At 43.4% G+C, this 21,927-nt stretch overlaps 1 protein-coding gene across 3 annotated transcripts; it reads right to left on the reverse strand.

Annotated features, from left to right (window-relative positions):
* Positions 1–77: 77 nt before the first annotated feature.
* Positions 78–20,700, reverse strand: LOC106604865 (serine/threonine-protein phosphatase 2A 55 kDa regulatory subunit B gamma isoform). 3 transcript variants are annotated; one of them, XM_014199946.2, is made up of 10 exons: positions 20,020–20,700; positions 16,945–17,105; positions 13,663–13,760; positions 13,209–13,374; positions 12,655–12,767; positions 9,953–10,130; positions 7,467–7,631; positions 6,907–7,076; positions 2,216–2,307; positions 78–2,050 (listed from the first exon to the last, which is right to left on the reverse strand). In XM_014199946.2, exons 2-10 carry the CDS (start codon positions 17,024–17,026, stop codon positions 1,771–1,773), a joined length of 1,344 nt encoding a protein of 447 aa, XP_014055421.1. In that variant the 5' UTR covers positions 17,027–17,105; positions 20,020–20,700; the 3' UTR covers positions 78–1,770. The 3 variants fall into 3 exon arrangements, with proteins under 3 accessions (XP_014055421.1, XP_014055423.1, XP_014055424.1); XM_014199948.2 differs by lacking the exon at positions 16,945–17,105; XM_014199949.2 differs by lacking the exons at positions 12,655–12,767; positions 13,209–13,374; positions 13,663–13,760; positions 16,945–17,105; positions 20,020–20,700 and adding an exon at positions 10,622–10,709.
* Between the last annotated feature and the right edge of the window lie 1,227 nt (positions 20,701–21,927).

Below are 21,927 nucleotides of genomic sequence, written 5' to 3' on the forward strand. Positions count from 1 at the left end.
AGTGATCATTAGAATTGATTTGGCTGCAGTGACAGACGTTTAATAGACACACCACAGCCTAACCCTAACCCATAGGATGCAATTTAGTTGAAATCTTTATTCAGGAAAAAAAAAAACATATTAACATATTTATAATTGTTCATTTGACTTTTTTCTTCTTGAAAATACGTGAACAAAAAAAAGATGTCAATCAATGCCAGGGCAGCAGGACATGGAATCAAACACAAGTGACAGGTGTTTCCAAAAATATATATAAATAAATGAAATTGCTGGAGAGAAGAGTGCAATAATCTCTCTCACATTGTCATGGACACCATCATCATTGCAGATGATAGGTTTGTTTCTTATCAATATGTCGCAGAGCCAATCAGCCCCTTTTAAAGGTCTAGATAACAACGCTGATAAAACATTCCCAATTCCTCTGGTTCAGTTTCTTTAATTTTTAACTGATTTAATTTCGGCTTCATTTCAAAATGTACACCGTAAAAACCGAACACTGTTAAACATGCTTTTTGTGTCTTGTAAACACAAACAAAAGGAGAGCTCATTGTTGTTGTCTATGGTAACTAGTGCTGTGTAGAGGCAGAGCTCCAGAAGCCTTTTTACAGCCTGTTTATGATTAGAAAGGCAGCCAGTAAATGTATATAAACACATCATTTTTGTTCATCATGCAGCATATTTTTTTGCTTGATTGTTGGACTTTGTTTTTGCTTTATTAATTGTGTTTCATTGCAAAGTAGCGCACGACACAGCCAAGACCCCCAGCAGTGTCCACAATCAACAGAAACGTAAGGAGTAAATGTCACCAAGCTGTGACGGACAGCCTAGTGGAACCCAAGTCCAACTGTGACATGTCACTGTTATACGTATACCAATAACTGTCATTGTCATCACCATCAATATTACCACCATCATTAACGAGAATTTACAAAAATATGTGAATTGGTGATTTTTAACTGGGAAAAACTATAATAAAACTTGAAACATCCATCCAACATTACGCAAACGTTCTGTTTCCACGATAGTCACCACCAGGAACCACAAAGGGTTTTTTACACCAATGTCAAGGATCAAATCCGACTGTACACTCTTAGAAACACTCTAGAACCTAAAATGGTCCTTTGGCTGTCCCCATAGGACAACCCTTTTGAATAACCTTTTTTGGTTCCAGGTATAGCCATTTTGGCTTTCATTCAGAACCCTTTCCACAAAGGGTTCTACCTGGAACCAAAAAGGATTCTACCCTGAACCAAAAAGGAGACACGGGGACAGCTGAAAAATCCTTTTTTTTCTAAGAGTTTAGGAGAGGGACTGGGGGGTTGGACTGAGCACAAACATACAGATGGAGAGAAGAGGATGGAGGCAGATGAACAGAAAAAGACAGACGCATGTAAAAGCTCCTCCTGCCAAGAGGTCAATCCCTCGGAATGGAAAAATGACCAATAGCGAAACAAACACAATCAGATCAGCCACAATCCAGAGGTCAACAGTCAACACATCCATGATTAAGACTAAGAGAAACCATAAACCAACATCATTCTCATTGGGTAATTCAGCTCCCCCTGTTTGGCCCAAGGGTGAGGCGGGTCCATCCAGTATTTCAGGGGGGGGGGGGAGACTTCATAGACTTCATTAGTTGGAAGTGTGGGAGGCAGCACTCTGGAGCGTGTCTCCACAGTATCGCCCTGTCGCCTGGAGAGTGTGTGTGTGTGTGTGTGTGTGTGTGTGTCGCCAGCCTCCTGCGCTTTCCCTCTCTCGGCCGTGCATCTCCTAGTTGAATTTGTCCTGGAAGATGTACAGGTTGTTGGTGGCAGCGATGGCGATGATGTTCTCCGTGGGGTGCCAGGCTGTGTGCAGGATCTTCTTGGTGAAGTCCAGGCTGTCCACACTGATGTCATCCTTGCGACGTTTCCCACCCTGGCAGACGCGGCGAGGCTTGAGAACGGCCCGGGGCTTACTGCTCTCCCTGGACGCCTCCAGGGTCACGTCACGCTTTGTGTTCCGGTCAAACATCCGAAAGAAGTTGTTGTAGGCCCCCGTCATGATCACACTGGGAGAGGGGGGATGGAGAGAAAAGACTCTAGAAGCCCAATTCTGCCCTCATGCACGCTGAACACAAAGTGCACACACATTCACTCCCTGAACAATTAAAAGGGGTAGTAAGAACGGCAAGGGCAACAAAAAAAACACACACACACACACACTCTTCGCCTACCTGTCTGAGCCGTTCCAGGCACACTCAAACTTGTCGAAGATGCAGTCGTTCTCATAAAGGGAGCACAGCTTGCTGCGGAGGTAATCATGCACCTGCAGGAACACACACCAAGATTTAATCAACACACCGTTCACAGCCAACACAGCCAACACAGACCGGACACAGAATCCACGGCATAGTACTCACACAGACGTAGCTCTGTCAACTAACGTTAACACAGGATATTCATTCTGAGAATGTGGAGAACTACTGAACCACATTGTAATCTAATCCACTTAGGGGACACGGACACACACACACACTCTGTCTCTCTGTCTCTCTCTGTGCATGGTGATGCAAGGGCCTGATATGTACAATGAAATCTTTATACATACTAAGCTTAATGGACTCTCTGCATAGGGTCAGCGGTCAATTCATGGTCAATCCCTCTACGACCAAACCATGGTCACAGTTTGGTTGTAAATCAAACCATATTGACATGTTTGTTTCCATACCGTTCTCTCTGACCAATGAAAATATGTTGTGTTAAAGTGAACATTGCCTGTTCTCTCCCCTGACAACCCACCCCTCTCCACTCCCTCGTTTATTTCCTTTTTGACCTTTTGTTATTTTGTCTGTTACCCTTTTCTCCCCCTCATCCTCTCTCCCTCCCCTCCCTTTCGCAATTCATTTCAATGAAGGCAATACATGAGTAAACCCAGCCAAATGAGGAAATACAGAGTTTGAGAGTCCCTCATTCTCACCCATCTCCCACCTCTCTCTCTCTCTGTCTCCTTGCTGCATTGCAGATATGGGTAGGTCTCAGTAAGGTATCCCCCCCCCACTCTCTCCCAGTGCAGTTTATGAGTGGAGCTCCTGGCTATAAATAGCACCAGCACATCTTAACCACCCACTCCTGCACTGCACAGCAGAGCATGCCACACGCGCACGCACACACACTACACGGGCACACAACACGCGCACGCCTATATACACACTACACACGTATCACGTGCACTCATTATTTCCTTAATCACGCTAAACACACACTGAACATACAGGAACGCGTGTATCATACACAACATATACAGATGTTACATACATATACAGATGTTACATACACATGCATTTTCAATGTTAGTCATTTAGCAGACATTTAGCTCTTATTCCGATTGACTAACAGCCTAGTGCATTCATCTTAAGGGAACTAGGCGAGACAATCACATATCACAGTCATAGTAAGTTCAACTTTTCCTCAATGAAGTTGCTATCAGCAAAGTGAGTGGTAGTAGACCCTATGTATGTATAGAGGCATTGACATTCAGGCCCAGAGGCTAAACATGTGTAACACACGCTACACACACATACTAAACACATGCATATGAGAGCCCAGCAACTTGAGCTCCGAAAACATCAATTCCATTTTCAGACAGATCTCCCCGACTGACATCAATGCATGGCTTATTCGACAGTTCCACAATCCTAATAATATGTCAATACATATTTGGCCCACGTGTGCTTTGCACAATGCACGCACACTCGCATAGCTTACTGTATATGCTAATAGTAGTAGTACACAAACTGTCTACGTCTCCGTAGTCTCTGGAAAGAGATCCTGTGACGTGCCTTCTGCTTTTGGACAGTAACATGGCGACACTCCATCTTAACTCCTCCTCCACATTTACTGGATTGGTTGAACAGTGCAGAAAATAACCTCCCCCCGGGTCAGTTTTTGTTCTTCTCGTCAAGACTAGTATGTAGGGGATCTGGTTTCAGGCGTTTATTTTTTACGCCTGCTACGTTAGGGTAATGAATCTGTGCTGATAGTAATAGTATGCTGTCTATATCTCTGCTATAGTAATAGTATACTGTCCATGTAATAGTATACTGTCCATGTAATAGTATACTGTCTATGTCTCTGTGATAGTAATAGTGTACTGTCTATATCTCTGTGATAGTAATAGTGTACTGTCTATGTCTCTGTGATAGTAATAGAATACTGTCTATGTCTCTGTGATAGTAATAGTGTACTGTCTATGTCTCTGTGATAGTAATAGTATACTGTCTCTGTGATAGTAATAGTGTACTGTCTATGTCTCTGTGATAGTAATAGTATACTGTCTATGTCTTTGTGATAGTAATAGTATACTGTCTCTGTGATAGTAATAGTGTACTGTCTATGTCTCTGTGATAGTAATAGTATACTGTCTATGTCTTTGTGATAGTAATAGTATTCTGTCTCTGTGATAGTAATAGTGTACTGTCTATGTCTCTGATAGTAATAGTGTACTGTCTATATCTCTGTGATAGTAATAGCATACTGTCTATGTCTCTGTGATATTAATAGTATACTGTCTATGTCTCTGTGATATTAATAGTATACTGTCGCTGTGATAGTAATAGTATACTGTCTATGTCTCTGTGATATTAATAGTATACTGTCTATGTCTCTGTGATATTAATAGTATACTGTCGCTGTGATAGTAATAGTATACTGTCTCTGTGATAGTAATAGTATACTGTCAATGTCTCTGTGATAGTAATAGTATACTGTCTATGTCTCTGTGATATTAATAGTATACTGTCTCTGTGATAGTAATAGTATACTGTCTCTGTGATAGTAATAGTATACTCTCTATGTCTCTGTGATAGTAATAGTATACTGTCTATGTCTCTGTGATATTAATAGTATACTGTCTCTGTGATAGTAATAGTATACTGTCTATGTCTCTGTGATATTAATAGTATACTGTCTCTGTGATAGTAATAGTATACTGTCTATGTCTCTGTGATAGTAATAGTATACTGTCTCTGTGATAGTAATAGTATACTGTCTATGTCTCTGTGATAGTAATAGTATACTGTCTATGTCTCTGTGATAGTAATAGTGTACTGTCTATGTCTCTGTGATAGTAATAGTGTACTGTCTATGTCTCTGTGATAGTAATAGTGTACTGTCTATGTCTCTGTGATAGTAATAGTATACTGTCTATGTCTCTGTGATAGTAATAGTATACTGTCTCTGTGATAGTAATAGTGTACTGTCTATGTCTCTGTGATAGTAATAGTATACTGTCTATGTCTTTGTGATAGTAATAGTATTCTGTCTCTGTGATAGTAATAGTGTACTGTCTATGTCTCTGATAGTAATAGTGTACTGTCTATATCTCTGTGATAGTAATAGCATACTGTCTATGTCTCTGTGATATTAATAGTATACTGTCTATGTCTCTGTGATATTAATAGTATACTGTCGCTGTGATAGTAATAGTATACTGTCTATGTCTCTGTGATATTAATAGTATACTGTCTATGTCTCTGTGATATTAATAGTATACTGTCGCTGTGATAGTAATAGTATACTGTCTCTGTGATAGTAATAGTATACTGTCAATGTCTCTGTGATAGTAATAGTATACTGTCTCTGTGATAGTAATAGTATACTGTCTCTGTGATAGTAATAGTATACTGTCTATGTCTCTGTGATAGTAATAGTATACTGTCTATGTCTCTGTGATATTAATAGTATACTGTCTCTGTGATAGTAATAGTATACTGTCTATGTCTCTGTGATATTAATAGTATACTGTCTCTGTGATAGTAATAGTATACTGTCTATGTCTCTGTGATAGTAATAGTATACTGTCTCTGTGATAGTAATAGTATACTGTCTATGTCTCTGTGATAGTAATAGTATACTGTCTATGTCTCTGTGATATTAATAGTATACTGTCTCTGTGATAGTAATAGTATACTGTCTATGTCTCTGTGATATTAATAGTATACTGTCTCTGTGATAGTAATAGTATACTGTCTATGTCTCTGTGATAGTAATAGTATACTGTCTCTGTGATAGTAATAGTATACTGTCTATGTCTCTGTGATAGTAATAGTATACTGTCTATGTCTCTGTGATAGTAATAGTGTACTGTCTATGTCTCTGTGATAGTAATAGTGTACTGTCTATGTCTCTGTGATAGTAATAGTATACTGTCTATGTCTCTGTGATATTAATAGTATACTGTCGCTGTGATAGTAATAGTATACTGTCTATGTCTCTGTGATATTAATAGTATACTGTCTATGTCTCTGATATTAATAGTATACTGTCGCTGTGATAGTAATAGTATACTGTCTCTGTGATAGTAATAGTATACTGTCTATGTCTCTGTGATAGTAATAGTATACTGTCTATGTCTCTGTGATATTAATAGTATACTGTCTCTGTGATAGTAATAGTATACTGTCTATGTCTCTGTGATATTAATAGTATACTGTCTCTGTGATAGTAATAGTATACTGTCTATGTCTCTGTGATAGTAATAGTATACTGTCTCTGTGATAGTAATAGTATACTGTCTATGTCTCTGTGATAGTAATAGTATACTGTCTATGTCTCTGTGATAGTAATAGTGTACTGTCTATGTCTCTGTGATAGTAATAGTGTACTGTCTATGTCTCTGTGATAGTAATAGTATACTGTCTATGTCTCTGTGATAGTAATAGTATACTGTCTATGTCTCTGTGATAGTAATAGTATACTGTCTATGTCTCTGTGATAGTAATAGTATACTGTCTATGTCTCTGTGATAGTATACTATTACTGTCTATGTCTCTGTGATAGTATACTATTACTGTCTATGTCTCTGTGATAGTATACTATTACTATACTGTCTATGTCTTTGTGCTGATAGTGAAGTTGAGCTCCTCACTTGATATATCTCCAGGGGCTTGTTCTCCATGTTGAGGTCCCACACCTTGGCGGTGAGGTAGTCTCTGGTCAGCAGGTAGCGCCCGCTGTGGCTGAACTTGACGTCCGACACAGACGAGATGATTTCCGAGAAGAAGGAGCGGTTACTGGGGTCCTCCGGCTCCTCAAACACTAGAGGAGGAGAGGAGAGGGGGATGAGTGTTTGGGGGTAGAGGTGGGGGTAGTGTGTGTGTGTGGGGGTGGGTTGGTTCTCCTATCCTTGTGGGGACTTAAAATCCACAAAAGTCCCAACAAGGATAGTAAAACAAGGAAAATTCTCCCTAGTGGGGACATTTCCCATGTTCCCATGAGGTCGAAGTCTATTTTAAGCTTAGGGGTTTGGTTTAGGGTTACAATTAGGGTAAGGGTTAGTGGTTAGGTTTAGGGCTAGGAGTTAGGTTTAGTGTTTGCGTTACGGGTTAGGGTTCATTTTGAATGGAATAGAAGAACAAAATGTGTGTGTATGTCTGATGGTAGGCTATGTCTGTCTGTATGTCTATGTCTGTGTGTGGGAGTACTCACGTTTGGAGTGTTTGTCACACAGTGCGGCCTCTCTCATGTCACAGAGACGTAGAGTTCCCTTACTGCTGCTATAGACCAACAGGTTACAGTGGTGAGGGTGGAACTCTGCTGCTGTTATCACCTCTGTCAGATCCTCCATGTTCACTGGCTTAATGTCCACGATGTCTGGGGCACAGGGGTTCAGGACTACAGCAGAGAGTACTGTATACACACACATTATGATAATAATTAAACAATTACGCAATAAAGCACGAGGGGGTGTGGTATATGGCCAATATACCACGGCTAAGGGCTGTTCTTATGCCTGCCGCAACGCAACGCGCCTGGATACAGGCCCTTAGCCGTGGTATACCACAAACCTCCGAGGTGCCTTATTGTTATAAACTGGCTACCAACTTAGAGCTGTAAAATAAATGTTTTGTCATACCCGTGGTATACGTTCTGATTTTCCACGGCTGTCAGCCAATCAGCATTCAGGGCTCGAAACACCCAGTTTATAATATACAATATAATACAGCATACAAACTAATTTGATTTTGTGTGTTTGTGTTTGATTAAAAACATAGTACACATACAGTACCTGTCAAAAGTTTGGACACATCTACTCATTCAAGGGTTTTTCTTTATTTTTACTTTTTTCTACAAATAACACATATGGAATCATAAAGTAACCAAAAAATTGTTCAACAAATGTAAATATATTTTATATTTGAGATTCTTCAAAGTAGCCAGCCTTTGCCTTGATGAAAGCTTTGCACACTCTTGGCATTCTCTCAACCATCTTCATGAAGTAGTCACCTGGAATGCATTTCAATTAACAGGTCTGCCTTGTTAAAAGTTAATTTGTGGAATTTCATTTGAGCCAATCTGTTGTGATGTGACAGAGTAGGGGTGGTATACAGAAGATAGCCCTATTTGGTAAAAGACCAAGTCCATATTATGTCATGAACAGCTCAAATAAGCAAAGAGAAATGACAGTCCATGATTAATTTAAGACATGAAGGTCAATCAATCTGGAACATTTCAAGAACTTTGAAAGTTTCTTCAAGTGCAGTCATAAAAAACATCAAGGCACACTTATTAACCAGCACGGCTACCACAGCATTCTGCAGCGATACGCTATCCCATCTGGTGTCACGTCCTGACCATAGTAAGATGTGATTTTCTATGGTAGAGTAGGTCAGGGCGTGACAGGGGGTGTTTTGTGCTTTTCTATGTTTTCTATTTCTATGTTTAAGTTCTAGTTTTTCTATTTCTATGTTGGGGCTTTTGGGTTGATCTCCAATTGGAGGCAGCTGGTCCTCGTTACCTCTGATTGGACATCATATTTAAGTAGGGTTTTCTTCCTGGGTTTGTGGGTGATTATCTTTTGAGTAGTGTCTGTTTCGCTCTGCGTCACGGTTTGTTGTTTTTGTAAATTCAGTTGTTTTGTGTATTGCAAAAGTTTCATGGATTTAATAAAATGTGGAACTACAACCACGCTGCACTTTGGTCCGATCCTTTTGACAGCCGTGACAACTGGTTTGCGCTTAGTGGGACTATAATTTCTTAATCAACAGGACAATGACGCAACACACCTCCAGGCTGTGTAAGGGCTATTTGACCAAAAAAAAAGAGTGACGGAGTGCTGCATCAGATGCCCTGGCCTCCACAATCACCCGACCTCAACCCAATTGAGATGGTTTGGGATGAGTTGGACTGCAGAGTGAAGGAAAAGCAGCCAACAAGTGCTCAGCATATGTGGGAACTCCTTCAAGACTGTTGGAAAAGCATTCCAGGTGAACGTGGTTGAGAGAATGCCAAGAGTGTGCAAAGATGTCATCAAGGCAAATGGTGTTTACTTTGAAGAATTTAACATCTAAAATATATTTTGATTTGTTTAACACGTTTTTTGGTTACTATATGATTCCTTATGTGTTATTTCATAGTTTTGATGTCTTCAATATTATTCTACAATGTAGAAAAGAGTAAGAATAAAGAAAAACCCTTGAATGAGTAGGTGTTCTAAAACTTTTGACTGGTACTGTACATGCAGTGCATATTAAAAATGATATGTGAAAACACACTGATATCAATGCATATACTATTATACACATATACACCTCTAGGAGTAGTGGGAGGATAATCCCAAATGTATCTGAATTGTACCAACGCAAATCCTGTCTGGGGCGAGGAGTGTGTGTGTGTTCTATTGAGCCGCATTATAATCCAGAAAAGGAGTGAAATATTCATGGTACAGTTTTAATAATTAATTAAGCTGCATTTTCACTCCTCTGCAACCATTCCCCTCCCCCACGTCACTTTGTGTGTTCTGTTGGAATCTGTGTCTATATGTGAGTAGGTTCATTTGTGCGTGTGTGTGTGTGTGTGTGTGTGTGTGTGTGTGTGTGTGTGTGTGTGTGTGTGTGTGTGTGTGTGTGTGTGTGTGTGTGTGTGTGTGTGTGTGTGTGTGTGTGTGTTGAGCAATAGTCTGATCTTAAGGATACTGAAGCTGCGGTCGGTGATGCCCAGATGCCAGAGGTTGATCCTCAGGTCGTCAGCTGACATGTAGGTCTCGTGGTCGGAGTTGACGGAGATGGAGTTGACGTGGTAGGTGTGGGCGTTGGCAAACACACGCCGAGGACTCACCTCCACCATCAGATCCATGGGCTTCAACACCGGCACCTAGACAGAGTACAGAAGATACAGTCAGAAAACACAACACAGAAGATACAGTCACAAAACACAACACAGAAGATACAGTCTGAAAACACAACACAGAAGATACAGTCACAAAACACAACACAGAAGATACAGTCTGAAAACACAACACAGAAGACACAGTCACAAAACACAAGACAGAAGATACAGTCACAAAACACAACACAGAAGATACAGTCACAAAACACAACACAGAAGATACAGTCTGAAAACACAACACAGAAGACACAGTCACAAAACACAACACAGAAGACACAGTCTGAAAACACAACACAGAAGATACAGTCACAAAACACAGAGAAATGTACTATGTGGTGAGTAGACTCAAAATTATGAGATCAAATAAGGTTTTACATTCATAGAATCAAGATTTGTCCAAAATGGGAGCTTCGAAATAATTGTATCTTTAAAGAGAGCACAAATGGAAAACCACAGAGAAAAACCATTAGGAATACCTGTAAAAATGTGATATCGCTTGTGGAGAAAATGATAGTCTGTTATTTTCTCTGGCCATAACAGCTGGCAGTATTTACTGTTGCCAAGCAGACAAACATACATAAACCTTGTGCCAATGACCCACTTTTATAAACGCACCACTGACCTACTTATGCTGTCCGAACTAGAACGCGTGCGTGCGTGTGTGAGTGAGTGTGTGTATGTGTGCGCATGTGTTTGTGTGTGTATGTGTGTGTGTGTGTGTGTGTGTGTGCATGTAACACAGACATAACATACAGAACATACAGTGGCTTGCGAAAGTATTCACCCCCTTGGCCTTTTTTATATTTTGTTGCCTTACAACCTGGAATTAAAATAGATTTTTGGGGGGGATTTGATTTACACAACAAGCCTACCACCATGCAAAATATTTTTTATCGTGAAATAAACAAGAAAAAAACGAAAAAACTGAAAACTTGAGCGTGTATAACTATTCAATCACCCAAAGTCAATACTTTGTAGAGCCACCTTTTGCAGCAATTACAGCTGCAAGTCTCTTGGGGTATGTCTTTATAAGCTTGACACATCTAGCCACTGGGATTTTTGCCCATTCTTCAAGGCAAAACTGCTCCAGCTCCTTCAAGTTGAATGGGTTCCGCTGGTGTACAGCAATCTTTAAGTCATACCACAGATACTCAATTGGATTGAGGTCTGGGCTTTGACTAGGCCATTCCAAGACATTTAAATGTTTCCCCTTAAACCACTCGAGTGTTGCTTTAGCAGTATGCTTAGGGTCATTGTCCTGCTGGAAGGTGAACCTCCAGCCCAGTCTCAAATCTCAGGAAGACTGAAACAGGTTTCCCTCAAAATTTTCCTTGTATTTAGCGCCATCCATCATTCCTTCAATTCTGACCAGTTTCCCAGTCCCTGCCGATGAAAAACATCCCCACAGCATGGTGGTGGCAGCATCATGGATGGTGTTCTCAGGGTGATGAGAGTTGTTGGGTTCGCGCCAGACAAAGCGTTTTCCTTGATGGCCAAAAAGCTAAATTTTAGTCTCATCTGACCAGAGTACCTTCTTCCATATGTTTGGGGAGTCTCTCACATGCCTTTTGGCGAACACCAAACATGTTTGCTTATTTTATTCTTAAAGTGGTCCTACGGACAGATACTCCAATCTCCGCTGTGGAGCTTTGCAACTCCTTCAGGGTTATCTTTGGTCTCTTTGTTGCCTCTGATTAATGTCCTCCTTGCCTGGTCTGTGAGTTTTGGTGGGCAGCCCTCTCTTGGCAGGTTTGTTGTGGTGTCATATTCTTTCCATTTTTTAATAATGTATTTAATGGGGCTCCGTGGGATGTTCAACATTTCAGATATTTTTTTATAACCCAACCCTGATCTGTACTTCTCCACAACTTTGTCCCTGACATGTTTGGAGAGCTCCTTGGTCTTCATAGCGCCACTTGCTTGGTGGTGCCCCTTGCTTAGTGGTGTCGCAGACTCTGGGGCCTTTCAGAACAGGTGTATATATACTGAGATCATGTGACACTTAGATTGCACACAGGTGGACTTTATTTAACTAATTATGTGACTTCTGAATGTAATTGGTTGCACCAGATCTTATTTTGGAGCTTCATAGCAAAGGGGGTGAATAGGTATGCACCCACCACTTTTCCGTTTAAAACAACAACAAAAAAATTAAACAAGTATTTTTTTTCATTTTGGACTATTTTGTGTATGCCCATTACAACAAAATAGGAAAAACACCAACAGGGTGAATATATTTGCAAGGCACTGTAGATACAATGGAAAGAAAGAAAGAAAGAAAGAAAGAAAGAAAGAAAGAAAGAAAGAAAGAAAGAAAGAAAGAAAGAAAGAAAGAAAGAAAGAAAGAAAGAAAGAAAGAAAGAAAGGGTCCAGGGTGACATGATAACGATAAGATAGATAGATAGATAGATAGATAGATAGATAGATAGATAGATAGATAGATAGATAGATAGATAGATAGATAGATAGATAGATAGATAGATAGGCTGAGAAAATAAAATGTGTCTACCTGTAGTGAGGTGACAGTGGAGAGGTCCTTTATCCTGCCCTCCTCATCCTTCAGGTTGTAGCCTTCAGGCCTCTTGTCACGCTCACTCACCTTCCATAGCTTAATGGTCTTATCTGATAGACAGACAGACAGCACAATACACCAATCATACAACTTCAATAGCCTTATCTAAGAGACAGACAGGGCAATCAGCCAATCATATGCCTCAGACGACTTATCTGAGAGACCGGCAGCACAATGAACCTAGCATATGCCTCAAACATCCTTGTCTGACAGACAGGATAATTCCCCAATCATATGCCTCAGACCATCTCATCTGTGAGACAGACACGGCAATCAACTATCATATGTTTCAAATCATCTCATCTGTGGTCAGTTAAAAAGCTAGAGGGATAGGTAGATTCAATGTAGACCATGAGTGGTGCATCTACCAGTGTATGAAGCAGGTCATATGGGAATTACATTGACAATGTATGGAGGATTGCAAATGATATTGCCATGTTATTACACTAACATTCTAATAGCTTCCTGGTGCTAAGGCAGAGGTCCCTCACCATTGGTGGAAAGGAGGAAGTGGGCGGCGTTCTGCTGAGGCAGCCATCGTATCTTGTTGATCTTCTCCTCGATCTCCAGACTCTTAAGGTAATCAAACTCCGGCTCGTGGCTCTGGAATGTGCTGTAGACATTATACTCTCCCTGGGAGTACGGCTCTGTCTTACACTGCAGCAAGATAGAGAGAGAGTTCGATCCAACACACACACACACACACACACGTGTAGTGTAGTGCTGGAGTCAATTCAATCTGAACTGTAGTTATTTCATGAAGTTGCTTAAAACTGAAGCGAACGCCGAATGAACACACACAGTACCAGGTCTGCGTGGCTGTATGTGTGTGTGTGTGTGTGTGTGTGTGTGTGTGTGTGTGTGTGTGTGTGTGTGTGTGTGTGTGTGTGTGTGTGTGTGTGTGTGTGTGTGTGTGTGTGTGTGTGTGTGTGTGTGTGTACCTACCTCAGGTTCCCTCTGGAAGATGACCACTCGCCCCCCCTTATCCCCTGTGGCCAGGAGCTCTCCAGTGTGGTTGAACTCTACAGTGGAGATGATATCAGCTGCAGACAGGAAAGAGAGAGGGAGGGAGAAAGAGATGGAGGGAGAGAGAATGGAGAAGGGAGAGAAAGAGTAGCTATAAGCAAACAGAACGAAGATAAACATTCACCATAATGAATTGTTCGTTATCAGCTGGCACTGTAAGCAGCATCACCCAACAATGCAGCAAGTAACGACATAAATGAATAAAAAGGAACATTTAACTAAACCCACCCACACATAAATATACACCCACACACAGAAAATCTCACATCAGACAAAGGTGTTGTTATCTAAGCTTGCTTCTGACATACTGCGACAACACTGATGCCCAGCTACAAACTGAACAGTGAACGGCGTTGAGTGAAGAGTGAATGTTGCTACGTGAACTCTCCTAACCCTCCGAACTCTACTAACCGTCCCAGTGTCTTCCTGAGACACTACAGGCCAGTCTGAGGAGGAGAAGGCCTGTTGTAGCAGACAGGGACCTTCCTGTCAGAAAGCATCTCTTACTTCCCGGTGACTGATTCAATCTTACATTCGATTACAGTGGTATTCACAGTCAGTGGAAAGCCTGATTCAGTTTGAATGGCCTGACGAGAGAGAGAAGAAGAAAAAAAACTGTCGGGAGAGGTCGTCTTCGACACTGTTCAACCAATCCAGTGAATGCGGAGGAGGAGTTAAGACGGAGTGTTGCCTTGTTAACGCCCAAAAGCGGAAGTCGCGTCACAGGCTCGCGTTCCATTTCCCCTAAAGAAAACAGATGCATCCGGTTGTAGCCGACCCCACTGAGGGTGCACACAGCCTAACTGGTTCTATTGATAATAGGTCATTTGAATAAAGAGGTCTGCTTATAAACTGTGTATAAACCATTAACCATTAGTAAAGTGTCTATAAATCATAGTACTGATAATAATAACAGAACTGCTGTTATGAAAATAATTCTCTCTCTCTCTCTCTCTCTCTCTCTCTCTCTCTCTCTCGCTCCCTCTCTCTCTCTGTCTCCCTCTCTCTCTCTGTCTCTCTCTCGCTCGCTCCCCCTCTCTCTCTCTCTCTCTGTCTCCCTCTCTCTCTCTCTCTCTCTGTCTCTCGCTCGCTCCCCCTCTCTCTCTCTCTGCCTGACAAATAGTGGAGCAATGTGCGTGCGTTTGCGTGTTTGTGTGTGTGTGTGCACAGGGGAGTGGAGGACTGGAGGAGTGGGGGGGTATTGCTCGTGCATGGGGTTGCCATGGCAACAGGCTGAAGTGGTCTGGCTCTAGCAGCAGCAGCAGCCCGGTAGGAGAGGAAGACAGTAGCAGGGGAAGCAGGAATCATCAATCTGGGGGACATAATGGGCCTGCCGTGCCTAGCCCACAAAACAGCCCAAATTAAATCTGGAGCGCCGTCGCAGCAACTCACTGCACGGGCCGCCGCCACACACACACACACACACACACACACACACACACACACACACACACACACACACACACACAAAACACACAGGACACACAGGACACCCAGGCCTCACAGTACATACGCAGTTGCTCTCACACCCATATATCTCAGAGCACACACATCAAGGCGCGCACACACAGCACGTACAGTTTCTCCAAGCACACGCACATCAAGCTCATCTAAGCATCACCAGAGAGCAGACATACAGTAGCTAAATGGAATATGGAGCACTTTCTCTCTCTCTCTCCTCTCTCTCACTACTGCGACACACATCACCGACCCTATGGAAGTGTACCGCAGCAGTACTGTTGGTCCAAGCAGAGATTCCCTCCCCGTGCAGAGTCCCTGCAGAGTCCATATCACAGCTCTGTGGCGCAGTGGGAAGCTGAGTGGATGTGTCCTGTGGTGTCATAGCCGGCCTGGTCTCCCATTCAATTACCATCAGGACCCACCGACCAGAGATCCAGAACACTGGTACAAGTGGCCGTGCTGACTGACTCATCACCTAACTACACTCTGAGCGTATACACAAGCACGCATTGTCCCCGTACACACACAGACATACCAGTGGAGGCTGGTGGGAAGAGGTATAGGAGGACGGGGTCATTGTAATGGCTGGAATGATTGGAACGGTGTCAAATATGTGGTAAAGCTCCTCCCACCGGCCTCCTCTGTTACATACAAACGTGCACGCTAATGAACATGTCCGTCACAAAACGAACACGTAAACACGCACGTGTCCTTCCCACACTAATCTCAGCACCCAGAACCAAATCATAAGATACTTTTCACACACCAGCACATAAGCACGAATGCACACACTGTGACGCACACACCAACACGGACACAAAGTGCTGAAGGGTCGATAAGGATGGTAGGTAGTCCGTTTTGGGGGGGAGGGAGAACGAAGGGAGGATGAGGCGTCCTACTGTTCCAATTATTGCAATCTCTGGTCTGGGTAAACATTACTGCCAATACCACTCTCTTAACAGCATGGTCAAACTAATAATACCAAACCCAACACCTAGCAGGGGACGTGTGGGCGGGCGGGGCTGTGTGTTTGTACGTGTCTGTCCACATACACTCAATCACCCTCCGAAATAAAGAGGGAGATGCTTGGTTATGGAAACAATCTATTAGCACCGGAGAGAGAGGAGAGAGAGAGAGAGAGAGAGAGGAGAGCTCTGATATGTCATATATCTACAATACATACTCATATAGCCCCTATACATGTCAAGGATTAGATTCTATGTCAAAACTATACCGTATCTATACCGAATCCATATTAGCCATAGAGATGTCTAAAATCCCCATGAGGAATGGATGGATAGGTGTGTGCAGGGATAGTCCTCTGCCCTACAGCATTGACTCCGGCGATAATGAGTGTAGGAAAAGACACGTCCTCTGTGAGACTGGAGTTCGTCTGGTCAAACTCTATTTCAGGAAATCAATGACACACACGCACACATACACACGCTGAGATACATACACTCACAGAGACAGATGCACACAGAGACAGACACACAGTCACACACTCGACACAAACAGTCCCGCATATATTCACACAGATGGACAAATAGACAGTCCCTCGTACACACACTCACACAAAGACACACACAGACAGACATATAGACTTACGCACGCACACGCACACAAGCACGCACGCACGCACATGTGCACACACACGCACACACAGTGCTCTGGGTCTCGATGTATCTGAATAAGTGATTCATTGGTCATTCATTTATACGGTATACAGTATAAACACACCTTCAGTGTAAGAGGCAAACGGCTCGGGCTCCAGAGAGAGGGAAGTGATGTCGGAGCACAGGACCTGGATGGGGTTCAACATCCTGGGGGAGGAGTCCGGGAGAGGGGAAGAGGCGGGGCCTGGCGGGGCGGGGCTCTTCAGGCAAAAGCCACGAGCAGCCCTGCAAGAGGGGGGCAGTAGGGTCTCCATTACACTGCATCACAACCATCCAAAGGGATTACACAGGGAGGGAGGGAGGGAGGGAGGGAGGGAGGGAGGGAGGGAGGGAGGGAGGGAGGGAGGGAGGGAGGGAGGGAGGGTGGTTGACTTGTGGTGCATCTCAAATGTCTAAAGTGTCCACTTTCCTTCATCTGCACTACTATGAAAGTAATGGTGACATTGTTAGTACTGTAGTGACTGATTCAAACAAATCATGCACGTTGTCATGGTTTTGTGATATTATTATCATGAACGTGTCTGTTTCACCATCCTAACGCCACTGTCCTGGCACCCGCAGCCAAAGGACAGGACAGGAGAGGAGAGGAGAGGAGAGGAGAGGAGAGGAGAGGGAGAGAGAAAAACTCTATAGGGCAGGAGGGGGGAGAGAGGGGGAGTGTGAGGGGGTTAAATATCCTCCCCTCTTTGCGCCTAGGGCAGAAAACCCCTGGAGACTGGAGAGGCCTCATAGCTGACATTGCTACAGATACACTGCTGTGTGTGCACATACATATACACACACACGTACAGCAAACACACACACTAAAAGATAGACATACACACAAACACATACTGTATATACAGTAACAGACAGAAAATCACAAACACTACTACAAAAAAAAAAAATGTAGAGCAGACACACACACACACACACACACACACACACACACACACACACACACACACACACACACACACACACACACACACACACACACACAAACACACACACACACACACACACAAAAACACAGACACAGACAAAAAGTTATTGAATAGGGATGAATATAGTTCTGTTAATTGTTCATCACTAGCCTATGTAATGAGTAACACCAGGAGAAGAATGGAGAGGGGGTGGAGGAATAGACGAAAGAGGGTTAGATGGGAGGAAGACTGGGGGAAGTGGAGAGATAGAGTCAGATGGAAGAGGAGGGGGATGATGCTGAAGCATATTGTATACCGGGACATACAACATCCTAATCCTCCTGGGACTATGGGATCTGTTTATTCCTGTGTGTCTACACTCATGTCTACACTCCAAAGATACTAAAACGCCATAGTATATATTCTATAAAACTATCTTCTCTTGAAGATTTTCAGAGACATACTATATTACCATCATAGTATGCAAATACTATGATGTATGCTTGAGGACTAGGTGAATGGTCCCGCTAATACATTACACCTCTTTGTCTGGATAGGAGTCACGTAGGCCTGTATTTCTGCTCTCTGTGAATAATCAGTGACTGGCTGTGATTTGATTAATTAATTTGGCTATTATTAGAGGGCGGGGCTAACCTGTCAATCACCCAAGGCCACTCCGAACACACCGTGTTTATCTTCCTGTTCAGTTTCCATGGTGATGGATGGATGATGTATGGAAGACAGAGTGCATTCAATGGAAAACACGTTCAGTATCCATTCACACACAGAGAAAGAAGTATTTCAGAGGCAGAAGTATTACACGCACTCGCACACACTCCTGTATGAGACATTGTTCATTCATACACACTAACACAAACACAGTCCAGTGTAAGTGAAATTATATAAGCAACAGAAAGAAACACAGGATGTAATGGGATTATCGAGAGAGGGACATGCAAGGCTCACGACCCCTTAACAGTCTGGAATTATAATCTCTGCCTCTCCGAGTCATGCTGCTGAACAATGTTGCTGTGTGAAAACAGCCCAGTGTTCCCGCCAGATTAGCAGTGTATAGTTCAGATTAACAGGAGTACAGAGGGATATTGGAAGATTAATCCTGAACTCTGATACCATGATGAAACACAGACAACTTCCTCCTCTGTTCTGACGCACGTCACTCGGCGGTCAGGTGCCCGCCCGCCCGCCCACGCACACTCAACAACAACCAGTGTGAGAGAGAGAGAGAGAGCGAGAGAGAGAAAGAGAAAGAGAGAGAGCGAGAGGGTTTAGAGCTAAACATTCACCGGTATTAAATGTGTTATTAGTATATATCCTATAAATGTACCATGTCAGAGGGGACTTGGATGCATGTAATACAATAATGTTAGATTTCGGTAAAAACGTCTGGTGTGCTTTCATTTTTGACCGAAAAAAAACAAATGAGTCACTTGCAGATATGCATGTACTGTATGCACAATGCACAGATACAAACAGTCCACCTCCTGCACACACAAACATACTGTACACACGCACCTAGACAGACTCAGAGCTCTGACGGTAAAGGTGTGGCCTTGAACAGTATCACATACTGACACAACCACAGAGGGACGAGAGAGGGACGAGAGAGAGAGAGAGAATGAGAAATAAAGGAGAGATCCGAGCTAAAGGATGGAGAGGGATGACAGGAGAGAGGGAGGAGAGAATAGAGGACAAAATCGGTATTTTAAAGAGATTAGTACAAAAGAAAAGAGCAGAGAGAGAAGTGCTCCAGGCCCTGTTTAGGTCTGCTATAGCAACTATAAGTGACTTTCACTTGTATGAAATATCATTAATCCTCTTATAAAAGATTAGAGATCCATCCTATATTAACAAAAAATAAATCATTCTCTCACACACACATAAACTTACATAAACAGTCATAGAACAGACACACACACACACACACACACAAAGCATACAATATATAGATCACACGCATACATACACACGCGCACTGAACCCTTACCCTCTCTCTTGCCTGGGGTGGCAGGTAACCTAGTGGTTAAAGCGTTGGGCCAGTAACCGAAAGGTTACTGGATCGAATCTCTGAGCTGACAAGGTAAAAAACGTGTCGTTCTGCACCTGAACATGGGCAGTTAACCCACTGTTCCCCGGTAGGCCGTCAATGTAAATAAGAATTTGTTCTTAACTGACTTGCCTAGTTAAATAAATAAATAAATAAAAAATGTAATTACCTTCAGTCACATAGTTGTGGTCTCGGAGGAAGCCGTGGTTGAGCGTTCGGGTGGTGTCAGTGTCCTCGCCCATCAGCAGGGGTGCGGTGTGCGCCCGTCCCTGGGGGGCAGCTTAGATCCGTGGGGGGGGTCCCGGCCAGCGCAGCGCCCATACTGCCCAACGCCGCCTCAGCACAGGGGCGCAGAGCGAAGCATTCTGGGACAGGGAGAGGGCCGACGACGCGGACACGCTGGCAGAGCAGTGAATGACACACCAGCTCTGCTCTTACACTAACACCCGCACGCACGTTCACTGACACACTCACACAGAGGTTGAGAGCGGCGGATCTTCTTTTCTACGTCGATGCTCCGAGGGGGGAGGGGAGGATGAGGCGCTGAGCCGAGCCCCGGACTCAGTCAGCATCTGCAGTGCTGCTGCTCCTGCTGCGGTGCTCACACACACACACACGGACCTAACACATTAACACACACACGCAGCCCGTTGCCTCTGGTCGGGTAGTCCTCGATAGAGCAACCACGAAGACCGTCCTTCTCTCTCTCTCTCAGCCAATGGAGTCCTTCTCTGACGCTACGCTACAGCCAGGGAGAAATCCTGCCGGCCTGTTTTTCTGCTGCAGTGTCAGCTTTGGCGTATGTGTGAGTGTGAGAGCGTGTGTGTGTGTGAGGGAGAAAGAGAGGTAGAAAGAGAGAAAGAGCGAGAGAGAGAGAGAGAGAGAGAGAGAGGGAGAGAGGGAGGGAGGGAGGGAGGGAGGGAGGGAGGGAGGGAGAGAGGGAGGTTCTATCCTGCTGTTGTAGTACGTGTGTGACACATCAGAATAGACTCCTACCAGCTCGGCCAATCAAAGACGAGCTGCGATATGCATGACCACTGACTGCAGGTGATTAGAGACAAGAGGGAGAGAGAGAGAGAGAGAGAGGATGAAAAAGAGAAAGTGGGGGATGGATGGGAGAGAGAGAGAGAGGCAGAGGGGAAAAGAGGTGTGATGGATGAGAGAGAGAGAGAGAGAGAGAGAGAGAGGCAGAGGGGAAAAGAGGGGGATGGAGGGAGAGAGAAGAGAAAAGAGGAAGGTATGCTGTACCAGTTCAGCTAGCTGTGAATGAAATACAGCAGAAGTGAAGCATAACAGTGACCGGAGGATTTACCTGGAGCCTTGACTACACTATTTTCCATTAACAAGCACGCACAATATTACAAACTATAACACACATAAATCTTGCAAAATACATCATTTTTTCATTGGGTTGTGAGAGACAGAAATGGGGATCGAGGAGAGGAAAGAGGGAGTGAGATGAGGATGGAGGGTGAAAGACGAGAGGGGGGGGATAATTTTACTCCTAAGTGGAGATTGTGATGGAATGGAACCTTGGGCAGGGGAGAGGCAACGGAATAGTTATCTGGAAAATTTAACAAGCAGCCAGAGGCAGAGAAGACATAGGCCTAAAGTGAAATGCAACATCAATGAAAACATGGCATTATAGTTAGATCCCTAGTCAAAATGCATCAATATTACAAACTATAACACACAGAAATCTTGCAATATATATCATTTTTTCATTGGGGTGTGAGAGACAGAAATGGGGATCAAGGAGAGGAAAGAGGGAGTGAGATGGGGATGGAGGGTGAAAGACAAGAGGAGGAGGGGGCAGAGAGCATGAAAGTGCCAGAGACAGTTGGTGCCATCTCTGCTTCTGGACGACTGCCATCAGGTTTTAATCCCCAGTGGAGAATATAAGGCCTGTTTATCAGCTCTAACCCCCATTCATCAGCTTTCACAACCAATAAACACAGCTACAACCCCCACAACCAATACAGCCCACAGCTCCTTACAAATCCCATGAAACGATTATCTTACGTTAACCCACTACCGTATAGTCTTGCCATCCCACTTAAACATCCTCAACGTATCC

The sequence above is a fragment of the Salmo salar genome, chromosome ssa05, assembly GCF_905237065.1.
Source record: "Salmo salar chromosome ssa05, Ssal_v3.1, whole genome shotgun sequence".
In the NCBI taxonomy this organism is placed as follows: domain Eukaryota; kingdom Metazoa; phylum Chordata; class Actinopteri; order Salmoniformes; family Salmonidae; genus Salmo; species Salmo salar.

Excerpts from the sequence above, each read along its gene's own strand:
- LOC106604865 (XM_014199946.2), bottom strand. The coding sequence starts at position 17,026 with ATGTTGAACCCCATCCAGGTCCTGTGCTCCGACATCACTTCCCTCTCT. Across the intron at positions 13,761-16,944 it reads GTTTGCCTCTTACACTGAAG|CTGATATCATCTCCACTGTA; the intron begins GTGTGTTTATAC and ends TCCTGTCTGCAG. Across the intron at positions 10,131-12,654 it reads CCACTGTCACCTCACTACAG|GTGCCGGTGTTGAAGCCCAT; the intron begins GTAGACACATTT and ends TACTCTGTCTAG.